Source organism: Schistocerca serialis, chromosome 2 (assembly GCF_023864345.2).
Source record: "Schistocerca serialis cubense isolate TAMUIC-IGC-003099 chromosome 2, iqSchSeri2.2, whole genome shotgun sequence".
In the NCBI taxonomy this organism is placed as follows: Eukaryota; Metazoa; Arthropoda; class Insecta; order Orthoptera; family Acrididae; genus Schistocerca; species Schistocerca serialis.
In genome coordinates, this window is record NC_064639.1 from 281,822,749 (window position 1) to 281,844,909 (window position 22,161).

The following is a 22,161-nucleotide window of genomic DNA, read 5'->3' on the forward strand; positions in this document are numbered from 1 at the left end:
GATACATCAAAATTGGAGGCGAAGACAGATGCCGAAAAACACGCATTAAAATTACCTAAGGGCAGCGTTGATGAAGGCATAGAAAGTGCGGGCTTAAAAACCATGAATAATACAGGGCAATGTCCGTCTAACTCTGTGGGAGGTGTGTGTAAGCCCTGTCGTGTACTTCTGACACGGATAAAAGAGGTTAACAGGTCAAAGCAAGGTACGGCTGCCACAGAAGGAGTTACTGGCATGTTACCGGCAAATAACCGCCCTCTCACCACAATGCCTCGTTCAGCTGTCTCCAATAGAGGTGCTGCCAAAGTTGGTATCTCAAGTGGAAACTTCACAGAACCCAAGAAACTGTGGGGGACTAAAGGTTTCTCTAGCGACCAGGATAGTCCAGTGAGTCACGTTCCTGATGGAAGTGACAGACGCACAGGTTCTGCTTCCGCTATGCGTGAAGAAGCAAATACTCAGCCGGCAACGACCTGTTCAGAGGAGGCATCCAAAGGAATGACTGATACAGAGAGCATCGTGGAGGAATTGTTGGCTATTCTGGCCGAGACAGGTAAGAGTGATGAGGCAAAAGGCCCGATTTCCCGTCCGCGAAGCTGTTCTCCTGTGCGTAGGTCGCCGTGTGGGAATAACAGCCAAAGAGCTTCAATCGCCATAAAATCTCACACCCAAGTGACCTCACCAGGTGAACAGAGGCAGCCTGAAACAAAACTTCGAAATGAAATTAGAAAAGAATGCGGAGAAAGTGGTGAGCAACTGTCCACAGCAGACGCTGCTACTGCAGATTCAGCGAACGCTCGAAGGAGATCTAATCGTGCTGAGGAGCCAATCGTGCAGCAGAACACGACTACGGTGGAGGAGACTGATTCTCCCAGAGAGAAGCTGGTGGTGCGTTTCAGCAGAAGCCAGCCCACAGAGAGTAGTGAAGCTTCGGGACCGCCTCCGCAGTGGAGACTCGTGCCAATCTCCGCGAAGAGTTCTCCCGCGGCGAAGCAGTCCTGCTCGTCCGCCAAGCAGTGCCCGCCCCCGAACTCAGAGCATTCGCAGTCGGCGGGCAACGGCGCGCAGCCACGTCGCCAGTCAACTGGAGACTGTCGCGGCTCTTCACAGTCCGTACTGTCGCGTGAAAATTCTCCCTCCTAGCAAGACTCTGACAGCCACAGGCATACAGGATGACAGCAAGGTTCCGGAGAGCTGCTGGGACCGTGGGCTTCGTGTTGAGGTACAGTATTTTTTCGTTATATTTTGCCATTGATGACCCCCAGGTGCGAATTTCAGTTCAGTCTCATTTGCACTGTTCCTAATAAATCAAAAGCATTGTAGACTACTGGCCTTTAAAATTGCTACACCATGAAGATCACGTGCTACAGACGCGAAATTTAACCGAAAGGAAGAAGATGTTGTGATATGCAAACGATTAGCTTTTCAGAGCATTCACACAAGGTTGGCGCCGCTGGCGATACTTACAACGTGCTGACACGAGGAAAGTTTCCAACCGATTTCTCATACACAAACAGCAGTTGACCGGCGTTGCCTGGTTAAACGTTGTTGTGATGCCTCGTGTAAGGAGGAGAAATGCGTACCATCACGTTTCCGACTTTGATAAAGGTCGGATTGTAGCCTATCGCGATTGCGGTTTATCGTATCGCGACATTGCTGCTCGCGTTGGTCGAGATCCAATGACCGTTAGCAGAATATGGAATCGATGGGTTCAGGAGGGTAATACAGATCGCCGTGCTGGATCCCAACGGCCTCGTATCACTAGCAGTCGAGATGACAGGCATCTTATCCGCATGGCTGTAACGGATCGTGCAGCCACGTCTCGATCCTTGAGTCAACAGATGGGGACGTTTGCAAGACAACAACCATCTGCACGATCAGTTCGACGACGTTTACAGCAGCATGGACTATCAGCTCGGAGACCATGGCTGCGGTTACCCGTGACGCTGCATGACAGACAGGAGCGCCTGCGACGGTGTACTCAACGACGAACCTGGGTGCACGAATGGCAAAATGTCATTTTCTCCGATGAATCCAGGTTCTGTTTACAGCATCATGATGGTCGCATCCGTGTTTGGCTTCATCGCAGTGAACGCACATTGGAAACGTGTATTCGTCATCGCCATACTGGCGTATCACCCGGTGTGATGGTATGGGGTGCCATTGGTTACACGTCTCGGTCACCTCTTGTTCGCATTGACGGCACTTTGAACAGTGGACGTTACATATCGGATGTGTTACGACCCGTAGCTCTACCCTTCATTCGATCCCTGCGAAATCCTACATTATCAGTAGGATAAAGCACGACCGTATGTTGCAAGTCCTGTACAGGCCTTTCTGGATACAGACTGCTACCCTGGCCAGCACATTCTCCAGATGTCTCACCAATTGAAAACGTCTTGTCAATGGTGACCGAGCAACTGGCTCGTCACAATACGCCAGTCACAACTCTTGATGAACTGTGGTATCGTGTTGAAGCTTCATGGGCAGCTGTATCTGTACACATCATCCAAGCTCTGTTTGACTCAATGCACAGGCGTATCAAGGCCGTTATTACGGCCAGAGGTGGTTGTTCTGGGTACTGATTTCTCAGGATCTATGAACCCAAATTGCGTGAAAATGTAATCAAATGGCTCTAAGCACTATGGGACTTAACTGCTGAGGTCATCAGTCCCCTAGAACTTAGAACTACGTAAACCTAACTAACCTAAGGACATCACACACATCCATGCCCGAGGCAGGATTCGAACCTGCGACCGTAGCGGTCTCGCGGTTCCGGACTGAAGCGCCGAGAACCGCTCGGTCACTCTGGCCGGCAAAATGTAATCACATGTCAGTTCTAGTATAATATCATGTCCGTTATAATTATCCGGGCTGTTATGCCGTGGTCGGTTGACGAATTCTGTGTCGATTCTCAACGTTTCGTCTCCGACTGCGGGAGACATCTTAAATATTTGTCCAATGAATACCCTTTACATCTGCATTTCTTCTTGGTGTAGCAATTTTAATGGCTAGTAGTGTATATTAACCACTACTGTAAACAAATTATCGTATTAAAACATTTAATATTTACATTTTACTATCGTCTCTTCTCTTCACGTGTATCTATTTTTCTTTTCTCCGGACCACTTCGTACCTGCTCTGTTGCTGTTTCTGCTACGGAATCCTAAATTTAACACTTTCAGTTTGAAAAAAAGTATTTTTCTGCTGCTTTCTCTACTTTTTTGTTGTGTATTTCTAAATCTGTATTTGATTTTTATGGTGCAGTAGTTGTTAACTGCTTTTCTCAGATATCTGTGCCATTCACTTTGTATAAGTAGCTAAAAATAGTCTTCCGGCGTCCGGTATCATGATGAGTAAAATTCTTCTCGGTGTTGTACTGCGTCACTGTGTAAAAGACTTCAGTTTTATTAACTGTAAAACAAACGTTTTGACCGTATTACAACGGCCTTACTCAAACAGTAGTAGACGGACTGTCAGTGTATTCCCGCGCACACCAGGAAGAAAATGTGCCCGCGAGAAACTATGCGCTGATTTGCAGAATGTCGTCACTGACTGACAAGTCGGCCAGCCCACGAATAGCGTCTTTCGTATCTTCTCCATTTCGTTATAACTAGCCTAGTATATTCTAGGACCAATAAAGTTTCACAAATTTGACGTACTTAACACTGCTCGTCTGCAACAATAGAAATACCTTTCCTCCACCAAAACCTGTCTTCCCCTTAGAAAGGGACTTGTAATAAGGTCGAAACGTTAGTTTTACAATTTATAGCTGCAGTACTTGACACAATGACACGGTACGACACCCAGAACAATTTTAGTCAACTTAGTAAGTCTTCTTTGTATTATTGTTTCGTGTTATTTTCATCTATATTTTAATATATTTCATTATTGCCTTTTTATTTACAAGTTTTCTTGCGTTTTTAATTGACCTAACATTGTCCTCGTGTCTCTGCTCCCTAACAGTTAGATTGTCAAATACACTATTGGCCATTAAAATTGCTACACCAAGAAGAAAAGCAGATGATAAACAGATATTCATTGGACAAATACATTATACTAGAACTGACATGTGATTACATTTTCACTCAGTTTGGGTGCATAGATCCTGAGAAATCAGTACCCAGAACCTCTGGCCGTAATAACGGCCTTGATACGCCTGGGCATTGAGTCAAACAGAGCTTGGATGGCGTGTACAGGTACAGCTGCCCATGCAGCTTCAACACGATACCACAGTTCATCAAGATTAGTGACTGGCGCATTGTGACGAGCCAGTTGCTCGGCCACCATTGACTAGACGTTTTCAATTGGTGAGAGATCTGGAGAATGTGCTGGCCAGGGCAGCAGTCTAACATTTTCTGTATCCAGAAAGGTCCGTACAGGACGTTCAACATGCGGTCGTGCATTATCCTGCTGAAATGTAGGGTTTCGCAGGGATCGAATGAAGGGTAGAGCCACGGGTCGTAACACATCTGAAATGTAACGTCCACTGTTCAAAATGCCGTCAATGCGAACAAGATGTGACCGAGACGTAACCTAGGCGCCCCATGCCATCACGCCGGGTGATACGCCAGTACGGCGATGACGAATACACGCTTCCAATGTGTGTTCACTGCGATGTCGCCAAACACGGATGCGACTATCATGATGCTGTAAACAGAACCTGGTTTCATCCGAAAAAAATGACGTTTTGCCATTCGTGCACCCAGGTTCGTCGTGGAGTACACCATCGCAGGCGCTCCTCTCTGTGATACAGCGTCAAGGGTATCCGCAGCCACGGTCTCCGAGCTGATAGTCCGTGCTGCTGCAAACGTCGTCGAACTGTTCGTGCAGATGTTTGTTGTCTTGCAAACGTCCCCATCTGTTGAGTCAGGGATCGAAACGTGGCTGCACGATCCGTTATAGCCGTGCGGATAAGATGCCTGTCATGTTGACTGCTAGTGATACGAGGCCGTTGGGATCCAGCACGGCGTTCCGTATTATCCTGCTGAACCCACCGATTCCATATTCTGCTAACAGGCATTGGATCTCGACCAACGCGAGCAGCATCAAAGTCGGAAATATGATGGTACACATTTCTCCTCCTTACACGAGGCATCACAACAACGTTTCACCAGGCAACGCTGGTCAACTGCGGTTTGTGCATGAAAAATCGGTTGGATACTTTCTTCATGTCAGCACGTTGTAGGTATCGCCACCGGCGCCAACTTGTGTGAATGCTCTGAAAAGCTAATCATTTGCACATTACAGCATCTTCTTCCTATCGGCTAAATTTCGCGTCTCTAGTAGGTGATCTTCGTGGTGTAGCAATTTTAATGGTCAGTAGTGTAATAATCAGGGCTAAACGTCCACTTGCGCATGCACTATTTTTGTACTGTATTTTATTTACACTGTGTGACAAAAGTGAAGCACACGGAAGGGGAGGAGAAAACGAAGTGAAACTTCACGGGTTTGGGGGTTTATGTGATGTTATTTCAGCGATTACAGAATTCAAGTTACAAAGATATTGGCGGTATGAACCCACATATGAGCATGGCGTTTCTTATCTTTTGGCCGAAATGCAAACACTGATTTCGTTTGGAAGGGTGTCAAAAAGCCGTTGTGTCGTCTCCTGGCTCAAGCTCGTCCATAACTGTTATAACCAGTCCGCCACATCTAGCATACTGGCAGTGGGATGGAAATGAAGTCCGAGCTGGTCACTCATATGCTCTATCATGCATAAATCTTGGGATTTTGCTGACCACAGGATTACTTCAGCATCACGCAGACATTTTATAGTGATACGGGGCACCATGTCACTGTGCTGAGAGGTAACACGTGAGGACGCTGGATGTCCGTGACGTACAGTCGTGTCGTCAGAGCTCCCTCAGCCGCTGCCAGACGTGAACTGGAATCATACTCGAAAATACGCTACACCTTGACGCTGGCAGTATCGCCGCTATGCATCTCCAAAACATTGAAAGAATGGGACTTCTCTCCAGATCGCCAGCCATATTGGCTAGCGATGGCCCTGCCGAGTAGTGCAGAACACTGGACACAATGCAATGTCATACGTCTGCAGTTCATGATGCTTGCTTGTGGAACCACTCCAAAAACACCCGTTTCTGTTGCATTGTTAGTGGTAGTCTACGCATGTGGCAGAAATTCCCTAGTACAGCTGCTGCATCTGTGAGATGACATAGAATGTTTCGAGGAGTCCATTACTTGTGGGATAACAGGCGCGGATATAAAGAGGTTAAGAAGTGCTTGGTGTATAGCATGGCGATTCTCCTTTGTGGTGTCAGGCTTGGTCTACCGGAAGCTTGACAGTGAGTATGCCTTCCCTCGCGTTCCCATTGTAACGCACCTCTTTCTCCGGGGGACAAATATTAATTATTATCAGTTGTAATAGATTAAGCTACAAATTATCATTTTAAACCTGTGTGGTCTCCCTGGTGTGCCTAGTCGACCACAAGCCCCCATCACTCTGTTCATTCTAACAACAGAGTACATACAGGGTTGAAGACATGGAGAAAGAAAGGTATCATCACAATTTGAATCTAGAGTAATATAACATTCTTACCTTTACTGGTCGTTGTTGCACGCTCGTGGTCCAGTGATGAATCTCGCCATCCGCTGTTTGTTAAATCAATTTGAGGTCCAGGGTGTGTCTTCTGTTGCGTAAGAACTGACACATATTTAAACTTCCAACTTTTATTTTATAAATGCTGACCGTGACGATAGTCAATCATTTTCAATGTAACAGATTTTCCAGTACATCATTTCGTTCCCTCTATCCTTGACCTTCTCAAAGCAAGCGTATTACAAGACGTCTCAGCACCAACTGCCCATTGTCTCTACACCCGCCAACCACCGGCTCCTATTCACAGAGCTTACAAACTGTGCAGTACCGCCAACCTTGCTTGTATATCGATATTTTACACATCGCACGTATACATATATGAAAAACATAATATGAAAAATGAAAAGTGTTTATAATATAGTTCTGTGGCAATATACCTCATGATTTTCCTCATATTAACAGTTTTGTAACAAAATAGTAATATGTTTATGTTTACGTAGTTAAAGTTCACTTGCTCCTTCAAGTTGATTGACGGCACCGCACCTCGCCAGCCGGTGGTATCGGTAGTTTCAGTAGTCCGTTACATTACACCATGCAGTCCAATATCGAGCCATTGTCACATCCAAATGCCCATAAAATCTGGTTATTGACAGATTAGACCAGCCGATCAACTGGAGACAAAATAATGAGGCACCTTTCAAACTCTGTCAGGTGCTCATAGCGCCGTCTCATACTGTACGCTTCCCCGTGTCCTTCACAGTGATAACATCTGATGCAGGTCACGTCCGTTAGATACCACGCCAGGCCGGGTAACAACACGAAACACAAACAACGCTAATGTGTTCTGCAGGCCGTTCTACCTGTCGCAGAATTTCCACTCAAATCATGTTCATAGTCTCCGATAAGAAATTACAGTGAAATTCGGCCATGTATTCTGGGCCCTTCACTTTTTTGTCAGGCAGTATGTTTATTTTCTGTAGGTAGTACAACATAGTTCTTAAATGACTCAGAAAATACATCTTAAATCCGAGAAAAACTGTGATATTAATTCTTTTTATTATTTTCATCTGCACACATCAAAAAAGTTTTGCATCACCTCGGTTCTGAGAGTTCCGTAACCTGTACAGAAAACTGGAATAGAGATCAACGTAAACATCATTTCCGCCCATTTTATTGCTCATGAAAACTGCACATTGCATGTTGTTCGACCATACAGCCAGGTGGTTCAGATTGCTGTACACAGCGGTACTTCTAATACCCAGTAGCACGTCCACTTGCATTGATGCATGCCTGTATTGGCGTGGCGTACTATCTACAAGTTCATCGACGCACTGTCGGTTCAGATTGTCCCACTCCTCAACGGCGATTCGGCGTAGATCCCTCAGAGTGGTCAGTGGATCACGTCGTCCATAAACAGCCCTTTTCAATCTATCCCAGGCATGTTCGATAGGGTTCATGTCTTGAGAACATGCTGGCCACTCTAGTCGAGCGATGTAATTATCCTGAGGGAAGTCATTCACAAGATGTGCACGATGGGGCCGCGAATTGTCGTCCATGAAGACGAATGCCTCGCCAATATGCTGCCGATATGGTTGCACTATTGGTCGGAGGATGGCATTCACGTATCGTACAGCCGTTACGGCGCCTTCCCTGAGCGCCAGCGGCGTACGTCGGCACCACATGATGCCACCCCAAAACAGCAGGGAACCTCCACCTTGCTGCACTCGCTGGACAGTGTGTCTAAGGCGTTGAGCCTGAGCGGGTTGCCTCCAAACACGTCTCCGACGATTGCTTGGTTGAAGACATATGCGACTCTCATCGGCGAAGAGAACGTGATGTCAATCCTGGACGGTCCATTGGGGCATATTGTTGGGCCCATCTGTACCGCGCTGCGTGGTGTCGTGGTTGCAAAGATGGAAGTCGGGAGTGAAGTTGCGCATTATGCAGCCTATTGCGCACAGTTTGAGTCGTAACACGACGTCCTCTGGCTACACGAAAGACATTATTCAACATGGTGACGTTGCTGTCAGGGTTCCTCTGAGCCATAATCCGTAGGTAGCGGTCATCCGCTGCAGTATTATGCCTTGTGCGGCCTGAGCGAGGCATGTCATCGTCAATTACTGTCTCTCTGTATCTTCTCCATGTCCGAACAACAATGCTTTGGTTCACTCCGAGACGCCTGGACACGTCCCTTGTTGATGAGAGCCTTTACTGGCACAACGTAATAAGGTGGACGCGTTCGAACCGCGGTATTGACCGTCTAGGCATGGTTGAACTACGGACAACACGAGCTGTGTACCTCCTTCCTGGTGGGATGACTGGAACCGATCGGCTGTCGGACCCCCTCCCCTGGGAACTGGGGTAATGCAAAACATTTCTTTTTTATGTGTGTACTTTCGGTCTTAATTCATCATCAATACAACAAATGTTATTAACATAACTTTTGGGCTACAGTTCCTTGTACCATATTCCGTTTTTGTTGTTACTAAGTCAGCTATGTAAAATGGCAGTGACAACGAAAATACGTCGTACTAGCCTTTGTAAAATTTTGCACTTATGTTCTAAAAGGTTGTTATCTATATGCCCACGGGGATCAGTGTGATCGTAGCTTGTTTAAAGTTAGTTCAGAACATTTAGCTGTCAACTCGTAATAGCTGAATGCCACCAGGATGGATCACCGGGATTTTTTAAGTTACATTTTTGACGAGATACCCCGAGAGCAGTGCGTTGTCGTATTGATCAGAACCGATAAAATTGCCGTGAACATTGAGTTCTCTTAGTAGAGGTAACAGATTTTAGTTTTAATTTGAATAATGTCCAATTTGGATTCCGTAGTTTTCCTTTAGGCCACTAGATGCTAGAGTATTATCTTTGCTTTGGCGATTACGCAACGTAATGGTTCGGACAAAGAAAAAGATCTTCTTATTCACTTCCTAAAACGGTTGAAAAAACCTTTTAATTTGTATTATAAAGCCGGCCCGGTGGCCAAGCGGTTAAAAGCGCTACAGTCTGGAACCGCGTGACCGCTACGGTCGCAGGTTCGAATCCTGCCTCGGGCATGGATGTGTGTGATATCCTTAGGTTAGTTAGGTTTAAGTAGTTCTAAGTTCTAGGGGACTGATGACCTTAGAAGTTAAGTCCCATAGTGCTCAGAGCCATTTGAACCATTTTTTATTTGTATTGTAAAATGGATTCGCGTCTGACTGCTATGAATTACTAATTTCACTTGACCATACTTTTAATTTAAATCTTTTTAAATGCACATACAAAATTAACGGACCACTGCGTACGTATTCTTCAAATTTAATGTACTGATTGGCGTAGTGTTGAGTCATAGAAAAATTCTTAACATCACGCTAATGCTCAATTCATTCCAACCTATGCTTCCGTTTCAGAAAGAATAAAACAAAAATCTAAGCAAATACTACACGGTTCCGCTATTTCTGCATCTATCACAAGAAAGAACAGATTGTTTTACCTCTCCAGGCTTTGTCTTCTAACTTACATTCAGCTCTCCCATTATTACTTCGCGAAGTCGGATTCAGACACCACTGTCAAAGCCCCGAAGAACGTCCACACACATTACTTCAGTCTCACAAACAAGCCTAGGATCTAGAATCCCACGATGCTCGAAATAACGGCTTAGGATTAATTCTCGTGAATAATCTATCATAGTCTCTAAATGGGACAAAAGAACAGTACTTTGATTCTTTGCATTGGTTGTTAAAATGACTTTTAGTGTTAGCGCCCAGAAATTTTGTTCTCTCGTCGAGCGATGGAGTCCACGTCCTGCAGCATAATACGCTATGTGGTCAAAAGTATGCGGACACCAGACTGAAAATGACTTACAAGTTTGTGGCGCTCTCCATCGGTAATGCTGGAATTCAGTATGGCGTTGGCCCACCCTTAGCCTTGATGACAGCTTGGAACTCTCGCAGGCATACGTTCAGTACGGTGCTGGAGGGTTTCTTGTGGAATGGCAGCCTATTTTTCATGGAGTGCTGCACTGACGAGACGTATCGATGTCGGTCGGTGAGGCCTGGCACGAAGTCGGGGTTCCAAAACATCTCAAAGGTGTTCTATAGGATTCAGGTCAGGACTCTGTGCAGGCCAGTCCATTACAGGGATGTTATTGTCGTGTAAGCACTCCGCCACAGGCTGTGCATTATGAACAGGTGCTTGATCGTGTTGAAAGATGCAATCGCCATCACCGAATTGCTCTTCAGCATTGGGAAGTAGGAATGTGCTTAAAACTTCAATGGAGGCCTGTGCTGTGATAGTGCTACGCAAAACAACAAGGGGTGCAAGCCCCCTCCATGAAAAACACAACCACACCGTATGACCACTGCCTTCGTGTTTTACTGTTGACACTACACACGCTGGCAGATGACGCTCACCTGGCATTCACCATACTCACACCCTGCCATCGGGTGGCCACTTTGTGTATCGTGATGCGTCACTCGACAAAACGTTTTTTCACTGTTCAATCGCCTAACGTTTACGCTCCTTACACCAAGCGAGGCGTCGTTTGGCTTTTTTCGTCGCGATGTATGGCTTATGAGCAGCCGCTCGACCATGAAAGCCAAGTTTTCTCACTTCCCGCCTAACTGTCACAGTACGTGCAGTGGATTCTGATGCAGTTTAGAATTCCTGTTTGATGGTCTGGACAGATGTCTGCCTGCTTCACATTACGACCCTCTTCAACTGTCGGCGGTCTCTGTCAGTCAACAGACGCGGTCGGCCTGTAAACGTTTGTGCTGTACGTATCCCTTCACATTTCCACTTCACTATCACATCGGAAACAGTGTTTAGGAGAGTGTAAATCTCGCATACAGACGTACGACACAAATGACACCCAATCACCTGACCACTTTCGAAGTCCGTGAGTTCCACGGAGCGCCCCATTCGGCTCTCTCACGATGTCTAATGACTACTGAGGTTGCTGATACGGATTACCTGCCAGTAGGTGGCAGATCAATGCTCCCAATATGAAAAACGTTTGTTTTTTTTGGGGGGGGGGGGGGGGGTCCGGATACTTTTGATTACATAGTGTATGTGGTCCATATTATTTTTATTCCTCTTCGATGCCTCTGCCATCACCTCAACACTCTTACGCGGCGTAATACACATGCAACATAACGTTTATAATGACAATGCTTTCGTAGCCAAGATAGCTAACGAAGGCTTTTGCAATGGCACTCTTCAGACATATGCTCGTTAAAATCCGGGTGGTAGATATACTTTCCACTGCCAGTATTTCTTAGCAAAGGGAGGAGAGGTGGTGTAAGGTTCTCTTTTATCAGTGTTTGGCCAGTGTCCTCCCTCAGGTGTCCCTTTGAACACAAAGTTAACCATTCATGAATGCCTTAGCGAACGTAAGATTAATATATAAATTCTTCTATTTATTCTTGTATTTGGTAGTGACTTGTTTTATGAGGTGAGGAAATCGTTTAACATTGTTATTGCAGTCTGTTTGTTACGTGCGAATTCATATTTTGCATCTAACTGACCTTTCTCAGTGTGTACCTATTTGGAAAACCATCTTAAAACACTCCTTCTGAATTATATTTGAATCAATAACGGAGTCTTACAATTCTATTAACGGTACTTTTCTACTCAGTACCTCATGAACAGGCCACAAGCTATCGAAAACTCGAAAAACACATTTTTACAAAATGTAAATCAGTTGTGGCCGTTCAGCAGTCTTCCAACAAAGGACCCTTATTCTGCTTGTACCGGTAACAGTACACTAATATTCGAGTGTTCATTTCAATATAGCAAAATTATTACATAAAAAGCTACTCCATGTAAACCGATAAACGCTCAGCCATCGGCTTCTTCCCTGCTTTCTACATGGTGACCTCACATACGCGCGGAGGACGTTGCTACAGTGTTTTCGAAACCTATACTCCGCAAGTCACTTTACGGTGTGTGGCGTAAAACTGTATATACAAGAACGTTATTGACCTTCATTGGAGGACAATACACACAAATCCCTTAACTACACATTTTGACGTTATGCTATCACCTGTAACTAAAATAAGCAGTCGCTGCAACGGCGTTCATCCTCTCGCCGGAACATTTTGAATGCTGGTATGCAAATCGTGCAATGTCAGGGCAGTATTTTTTACACCCTACCACGGGAGTAGCAACCAAAGCTGCGAGAACAGTTATTATTTTTACTTTATTGAAATGATAGTACCGCCCATTAAAGCTGCAACGCCGTGAGTGCGGCGTACAACAAACGTCAAATTGGCATGAAGTGTACAACGTGTTTAGATATGCAAATGATTCACATTTTCAGCGGAACTGTACAACATAGCTAAAAGTAACGCCACCTAGTCTGTACACGAAGAGATTATGCAGCGAGTTTCTCATGCGCAATTCGTATTTGAATGCGAGAAGATCGTGTTATGCCTCGTGAGAGAAGGGACGATATAACAACAGAAGTCGTGTCCCATCTAGACGTAGTTGATCACTGCATGATGTTACTGCTCATGTTGATCAGGGTCATACTACTGTCATACGAATATGGAATTGATGTCTTCAGGACGACCATACTCGATGCTATACAGGATTTCAACGACCCCCGCAACTAGCGCCTAAGAGGTTAGAGACAGCATAGGGCAAAAATATGGAAACACCACAAACTCAACACATTACCGTGCCAAATACTGTGTTGGGAAACAGTTGGCATTCAAAATGGCTTCCAATTGTCTCGGAATGGAGACGTACGGGTCTTGTACAGTTTTCATGGGAATTGGTATGTCCGCTAAACGCGCTGGGCAGAAGAGGTAATTAGGATTGTGGAAAGGGCCAAATAAGGTTGGGGTAAGTTTCACCTTGTAATTGTAATTTAATAACACTTTTACAACCAAAGCGGCACGTAGCCGGACCTTTACCGAATGCAGCTCTTTCACGGCTGAAGACCTTCAAACAAGAAATCTTAACAACTCAACAAGATAAAAATCCAATTAAGACAGCAATAAAATAATTTAAATAAATATCACAGCAAAGTAGATAGAACAGACATATGCAAGGTGCAGTACCAAAGACTGAATGCCACAATTAAGTTTCAAAATTTTAAAATATATTACCATAATCTTTTAAAAGCAGAAGGCCGCAATGTTTAAGCTTGAAAGATAAATTAAAGAATTAATTTTGCAAAATTCTTAAGAAAAAATAACCATAAGCCTTAAATTTTAAGCAGCTAAAAACAGATAATTAAACACCGGTGGCACTGTAGAAGCCTCCAGGGAGGTCGGTCTGCCCTCATTCACTTAGGAGAGACAGGTGGTGAGCCTAACTACAATTGATCCGTCGGAACCCAACCAGGGGACAACCACGGACCGACCGACACAACGACTTGCTTCCCATCAATCAGTACATGAGAACTCAGACAGTAAAGATTACAAACGTGATAATCCACAATGGAGTATGTATTAGCTGTCAAAATTACACACCATGTTGGACAGCGACAACAGGTGAGGAAAGGACGCTGCCTGCAATTACGTTAGTGGCCAGGGCAGGTAACCGGAACACTAACGGCCACTAGGCACAAAAATTCCGCTGGTACACTTGAATTTGAAACACGGTAATATAGTTAACTTCACCCAAAAGAACGCTGCCTGAATTTACGTCAGTGCCCAGGGTAGGTAACCAGAACACTAACGGCCACAGGGCAGAAAATTTCATTGGTGCACTCGAATTAACCAAAATAGTTAATTGCAGCCCGCATCTCGTGGTCGTGCGGTAGCGTTCTCGCTTCCCACGCCCGGGTTCCCGGGTTCGATTCCCGGCGGGGTCAGGGATTTTCTCTGCCTCGTGATGGCTGGGTGTTGTGTGCTGTCCTTAGGTTAGTTAGGTTTAAGTAGTTCTAAGTTCTAGGGGACTGATGACCATAGATGTTAAGTCCCATAGTGCTGAGAGCCATTTGAACCATTTGAACCAGTTAATTGCACCGCATGGCGGCTAAATTTCAGCAGTAGAAATACTCAGTGTTGCTCACAGGAAAACCTCCCCAACAGCAAACCACCGAAACGAACCACCGCAACATGAAATGACGTGGCTTGGGTAGTTGAAACCACTACTCAACTTTGACGTCCTGGGTCGGTGAACCACGGAGCTCATACCGATCGGGCAGCTCCACACACGCTCCGACACTGCGCAGGGGCTGCCAACGGACCCAGCCAACTGCACCGCGCGGAGGTAACTTCCCTCGTCCGCAACAACCGACCGACCGCCTCCAGACCCCCTATATGCACCAACCGAAAGAAACACGGCGCAAATGTCGATACACCTTACTGCTGCCACACGTAGGAGGAAGAAGAACCACGACGTAACCGCAACAAGGGCGGGGGAAAGCAAACGCAGATAGACAGCCAAGTTCATGAAAATGCATAGTTGGGGGTGAGCACGGCTCAGGAATCGTACACCATTATTCCTCCAAAATAACGACAAGTGGAGATCGATAGTAATAATGCGCCCTTCTCTCCAAGGTAGACCACAAATGCGAAATAATATTGAGATCTGGTGAATGTGGTTGCTACTGGAGATGCGACAGTTCTTCCTCGTTTTTGCAAAACCAGTAGTGAACGATGCGAGCTGTATGTGCCAAAGTGGTCCAGAGCAACCGTGGGGGTCTATGAAATACCACGGTATGGTTGCCCAAATCATCACCGAACCCCCTGTCATTTTTTCACTCTTGGGGCGTAAACTCAGCCAGAAGTTGGGAAACAGTGTAAAATAAGACTCATCCAACCAAATGATTTTCTTCCATTGCTTCATTTTATGGCTTGGCCACTACGTTTTCTCTTGTTACGGGCATTTGCATCACTGAGGAGTGGTTTTTGGGATTCCAGCTCACCCTGAAATTCTCTGCTTCGGGAGTTGTTTAGGCGCTGACAGGTTTCGCGAGTGCAACGACTTCTGCATCTGTCGTCCTCTTATTTTCCGTCACAGTCCTCTTCAATGACCGTCCGTCACGACCCGCGACACATACTTCCGTTCTCATTGTGACTTTGCGAAATATGTTTTTCCGGTTTCCGTTTATGCGGTACCAATATTATACAAGTATATGGTGCCTATTGGAACACCAAACGCATGACTCACTTGTTTATGGAGTTTCCTACCATACAAGCACCAACAATTGGCCCACGTTCGAATTCACTTAGCTGCGACATAATGCACTCACAACTGCGTAAAATACTGTTCTCACCACGACTGACACATACAACGTATTGAGGACATTACATAGGTGCAGTTTGTGGTCAAATACAACAGTGCGACTTAAAGGTTTGGCTAGTATATGCATTTATGTTCAAGCGTACATTTCTCACAGTACTCTCATAGCTTCGTCCAACACCTGTGTATTGTTCGCTCAGCCGTGCAGGATCGTATAGCCACGCCAAGATCCTTTACCCGTTTACTGACCTCAAGTAGTTGAAATCGCAAGAATTTTGTTTTCAAATTGGCCTCGTTTGCCACGTGCTTAAGCGCCATTGAGGTGAGAACTGAGACTTGGGAGTCTTTAATAATATATATATACTAACAGTTTTAATGGAACAGCCGGCCGGAGTGGCCGTGCGGTTATAGGCGCTACAGTCTGGAACCGCGTGACCGCTACGGTCGCAGGTTCGAATCCTGCCTCGGGCATGAATGTGTGTGATGTCCTTAGGTTAGTTAGGTTTAAGTAGTTCTAAGTTCTAGGGGACTTATGACCACAGTAGTTAAGTCCCATAGTGCTCAGAGCCATTTGAACCATTTTTTAATGGAACTAGACGACTAATAAAAAAAGAATAGTTATCTGAATGATATGCTTTTTCTTACGCCTTCATTTCCTTTACTACAAATGCTAGTCGGTGGTTTATGTCTGTTTGAATGCACGGATGAACATAGAACTAGCTTCATTAACTGATGAATGAGTCCTGATGAAGCTCTGAAATGAGGGCAGAATTAATTCTTTTACCTTCATTTCATTATTGTATTTAGGCATTGCAGTTTAAGTGTGTCTGAAAACTCAAGTACTGAGTCAACAATCCAGTACCTGATATTCTTCAATGTAATAAAACAGCAATACTAGGAGTTGTAGCGTAGATTCGTACTGCTTTCTCTAGACGATCCAGATGCCTGATAACTGAATAGTGAACACAAAACAAGCCCTGGGACATGGGTTGGCATCAGCGATATAGTGTGTGTGTGTGTGTGTGGTTTTTTTTTTCACGATTCGCGATAATCGCTTTTAGGTACCCAGCTGTTCGTCGATACCATACTAGCCGTGTGTTTCGGATCACAAAACATTGCGTGTCGTTTGTACATGGAATGCGATTCCTTGCTATGTATACACACAATTCCCGCGCGTTAAGTATGAGTGCATACATTTTTAGTGTATGTAAGACAAGTCGCAACACTAGAATTTCAGCATACAGTATAACAAATTTCCATTTTTTCAATTTCTAACTTGCGATATTAATTGTTTTTAAAAAATAGCTGAATAACCGGATACTTTCCATTACCGCCCAACACCAAAAGGACAAGTGTTAAAATGATATTTTTGGAAGTGTCCAATACCTGATAAGCCTGCTTCCCGGGAAGCGTATCGTCGTTGGTGGATTGTTTAGTGTATTTCTTACTCTTTCTGTTGCTTCACTTATATCATCATCTTTTCCTTTATATTGTATTATTTTTGAATTTGATTTTTTATTTACGTTTCAGGAATGGCGGTAAAGTAAGAATCCTCATCGCTGTCATACGTGTGAACTGTATGTATAATTTTTTTTCCGTTATCCTGAAGCTGACATCTGTTCATCCTGTTTCTTGTTCTTTTGAAATAAGCCTTGGAGAGTCATTAAAGTGTAATGGAACTTGCCCACTTAAGAGTCTGGATACCTACCAGGCGCGTATGAAGCCTTTTGCTAGCGCATAACACAAAGTACCTTCTTTCCTGACAGCTTTGCAACGTTGGCTTCGACTAATCAGCTCCAAGATTTTTAACAAGTATTGAAGAGCTCAAAAGTATTTCATGTCTGACATAAGTTATATTGCTATTAATCGCCTTCCTTTGTACTACGCACCAACAATGGGGCTCTAAATTGCCAATATATTTACTTCCAAATACTACAGAACATTGTCCATTGAGTCGCGGTTTGTGTTGCCTCTAGCGGCTACTTAAGGGCCAAGACTCACGGGATATGGCATTTCTGCATTTCCAGCAAAACAATTTCTAGATTTTCAATTTAGAGCTGAGTTAAGGTTGTCATTTTGCGTAACACTCCCACAGATCGACACATCTGAAGAAGACAGTTGTGAAAGCTGTGGAAATATCATGTAAACTGATAATATGTATTACACTGCAAACTCGAAAACCTGGAGATTACGTAATCACCAATCACTACACTGATATATCGTACACGAAGACGGCTTGTACAGCGCATGAGAAGTGGCGTTTGATTTCGATCCCAAGTGTGTAGTTGACATCAATCGTTTGAGATAGGCTTGTGGCGCTAGAAGGGGAAATTTTGTTGAGGCAAGAAAACAAGTATAACAAAAAACAGGTCCCCAGACTATAATAGCAAAACATGCCTTTTTATGTGCTGTGACTTCATAGTCAATCTGTCTCCTCTAGTCGATGTACACATTGAGTACTTCCGTTATTGGGGTAATAATTAAAACCCGTAATTACATTTTTATAGAATAATTAGAGAGATAGACAAGAATTTATCTATGCTTTATGTAAGAGGTCTTGTATTACTTTGCATGAAAAACAAGACACTTATCCACAAATCCAGGATTTATTGCTAGGAAAGTTTGATACCTGATGATGCTCTTATTATCTTTCCAGACGGTGTGAACCAAAAGTGAATAGTGTATTGATTTGCAGATCATGTTACTATGATTAAAATGACGACAGATTTTTACATTGTCTGCATGTCATGGAAAGAAATGAGACAGACTGTTCATCAGTATGCTGTTTTTTTTTTTAATTAAATACTTAACGTTTAAAACCAGTAAGAGACTGATCTTAAATAAATTAGGTAAATATGTAGAGTGAAATTATTGAAAAATATGGTACAAATCGAGACCTGCTTTATTGTTCATTTACAAACGTGTCTGACTAATTATATACACGAATCAGGATTACCTCTTTCAGGTTTTTAATGGCAGAGTTTGACTATTCATTCTGGTAATGTGTTCACACCATTCTATTACGTATTCATTAGTTACATTCCGTAATGTGTAACATAAACACTATCCTAACATCTACGTTCCTAAGACTATGTAATCTGCGGTACAACGAGAAAACACGTTTTCCACTGCCCGAACTGAGGTTTCTGCTTGTAACCCTTAACCTGCAATAATGTAGGAACAATACAAACCTTGCAAAATGTAAACTATATTCCATTTGCCGTTTTATTTTGCAAGCATCTATTTATGTCTTACAAGTTTCTTTATGTCAGTATCACATTAATATGTAATTTTCGACGTAAATAATTAAAATGTTTTATATGTTGTACTACTTAACAATAGGTTGTGTTCCTGTGGGATTCTTTCCCTTAAATTCTGTAGTTACTATAAAATTGAACAGCGCTTAGTTACTATAAAATTGAACAGCGCTTAGAATATATGTCACATAATGTGCGATGCTATTGAGTTTTGTGGCAAGTAGACCAAAACAATATCATCTGTAGAGCTCTGATGTCAATATGGAAAATCATGTTTTTATAATGTCATTTCTGTAATGGACAAGAACTCAAATGTTGTTTCAGTTAGTTATGAAATTTCATTTCTTGCCTGGAAAAATGACTCTGCACTAGCTTTTTTTGTAACTGTAAGTGACTGTGTTTCATTAAATAAATTTAGAAAAGTTCATGTAATTTCATTATCACTTCTAATAACCTTGATTCTGCATTGAATACATGCTCTGGTCACTCTAGCTTTTTAATGGTTGTTGCACAGAATGCAGGCTGGTTTGTAATTCGCGATATCCATATGAACTTTAGCTACTTCAATCAACAAAGGGAAGTTTGATGACTTGTTGGCAACTGATATTCCAGTTCTGATCTGGAAAAGACTTTCACGTAACAAACTGCTACTGGTGAAGAAATTTTCTTTTTTCCTTTCAGTATAACTCTCCTTTTGCGTACGTCTTCCAACAGTATAGGTTATTAATTAACTTAGTATTTCGAAACTCACCATTTGTTGTGCAAATCTGTTACAAAAGCGGGAGAGTGGTTCTCTTTTCATCCCCTCTGTTCAGCATCCGCCACGAGAATAAGAATTTATCTTTGTCTGCATTTTACATTTATTTTCAGACAGCTGATAACGTGACGAAAGCAGAGACAAAATTATTCTAATGAGACTATAAACGATGTTATAGGACACCAGACAAAAAAAGAAAACCACCAAACTAAACGTAGAGTTAAGTCACAGCCGAGACAGCCGAGGATTGTATGATATGTTATAAGATGACAAGACGCAGTTTGTGCCTCAGTAAGTCGAACCAGATGCAGAGCAGAAAAGTTTAACACAGAGCTTATTTCTCCTTATTTTTCTCAAACTTCACAGAGGAAACAACAAGAAATCAGAAAAGTAGCAGGCTAGTAACCAAGCGTCTTTATATCAGAAGCAATCATGATTAGTATTAAGACGCAACAATGGGAAGAAAATATGCAATCGTTCTGATTTCGTTAGAAGTCTTCAGGTGACCTACAAGTACCTTGGGACTGGAAGAAATATCTACAAGCCAAATTCCTTCAAAACTATCGACTGGCATCATAGAAATAGTTCTGAAACAGGTGACACTCTCTTTGATAAGGACTGTCAGCTTCTTTAGATATATCACAAGATCGCCTAAGCACTGTGAATCACAATGACTACTTCCAAATAATAATGAATATTTCATCCTGTTTATAGAAGACCAAATGATTGCCATAAGAAACATTATTATTACTGCTTGCAAGATGCAACGCTAGTGAACAGATACTGTGAACAAAGATACTAATTGTCCAGACACACTGCACCACATAACAGCAGACTCGAGCTACAAATCAAAGGTCAGACATGAAGAAGTTGCTTTAAAAACGGGCGCTGCGAACAGGTACTTGATTTCTGGTGGACCATATTTCAGTCTGTAAATTTCTTCTGGTGTGTGACCGAACTGTCAGTGTGTAAAATTCTCTGACACTTCGGCCACTGTTACAAATGGCCTTCCTCAAGCCTTCCTGAGGAAAGCAATTTGCTACAGTGGCTGAAACATCAGAGAATTTTACATATTGACAATGTGATCGCATACCCATAAGAATTTTACTGACTGTGACAATGGCTGTGGAAGCCTACACTTACAGCCATATTTCAGCTACACACTTCAAAACGTATTACAACATAACCGTTAACGAATGTGCAGGCACTGAACAATAGTGACAGATCGAATAAAGATTGGCTGATTGATTGGTTGATTTGGGGGAGGGGACCAAACAGTGAGGTCATCAGTCCCATCGGGTTAGAGAGGGATGGGGAAGGAAGTCGTCCATGCCCTTTCGAAGGAACCATCCCGGCATTTGTCTGCAGTGATTGAGGGAAATCATGGGAAACCCAAATCAGGATGGCTGGATGTGGGTTTGAATCATTGTCCTGAATGCGAGCTAACCACTGCGCCACCCTGCTTGATATTGTATAAATAAAGCAGAATATCCCATTGTTCCACAAGTGGTTATACATTGTAAATCATAAAAATGACACACATAGACACAGTGTCCAAAGATTTGGGAGTCAAGATGAGAACCACCTTGGACAGCAAAACAGCGATCACATATCTGAATGCAGTATGCACCACCAATATGAGCAATCAGTGCTCTTGATCAGAACACTTAATACATCTAATACCCCGTCACTGCGGAAGCTGAGATTAAATGTGGACATCATCACCTTCGGATAGCTGTTTGGAAATGCTCCACAATGCCGCGCCTCTACTGGTTTCCATATACTGAGATGTCATCCACATTTTTGTCAGTAAGAAACATCGCCTATGTCTTATTTCAACTGTTCTGTTGTAGTAGCACTTTTGTTTACACTATACGAAGTTCAGCTTTCGGTGGGAGTCGGTGCATTGAAACATCTTAATGCCAGTTTAGTACATGCCACAGACCGCATAGTCATGACATAAAAACGAAATGTATGGATGTGTACATAGCTGTAGTCATACACTGCTTCGATGTGTTACAGCAAAAAACAATGTATCAAACTTCTTATGAAACTATAACACAGGAACCATATCTTGTGAGTGATAGTCTATGCATGGGATATGGTCCTCTTATAGTGCAGGCAGCACAACTTTTCACAGGTCTCAGCTAGCGACTTCGATCACCAGCCACCTGCTCCAATCGACCAATATGTGTATATGTAATTAAATCAGCACATATGCTCAATGTCAACACGCAGACGGTGTTTGTTTCCGATATTTCGGAAGAAAAGAACATGGTAATATGTTAGCGAAGTTTCTACCATTCGTAGCTTTCCTTCGTTGGATGTTACAAAAATAACAAAGAGAGAGAGAGAAAGAGAGAGAACGATCAGGGACCTGTGACTTGTTGGGGGACATCTCT

The 22,161-nt window shown here is 43.5% G+C and overlaps 1 protein-coding gene across 1 annotated transcript; it reads left to right on the forward strand.

Annotated features, from left to right (window-relative positions):
- The first annotated feature begins 205 nt into the window (after positions 1–205).
- Positions 206–17,596, forward strand: LOC126455525 (uncharacterized). The gene is made up of 2 exons (XM_050091276.1): positions 206–1,222; positions 17,276–17,596. The coding sequence occupies exon 1, from the start codon at positions 235–237 to the stop codon at positions 1,141–1,143; it is 909 nt and encodes a 302-aa protein (XP_049947233.1). The 5' UTR covers positions 206–234; the 3' UTR covers positions 1,144–1,222; positions 17,276–17,596.
- The last annotated feature ends 4,565 nt before the right edge of the window (positions 17,597–22,161 follow it).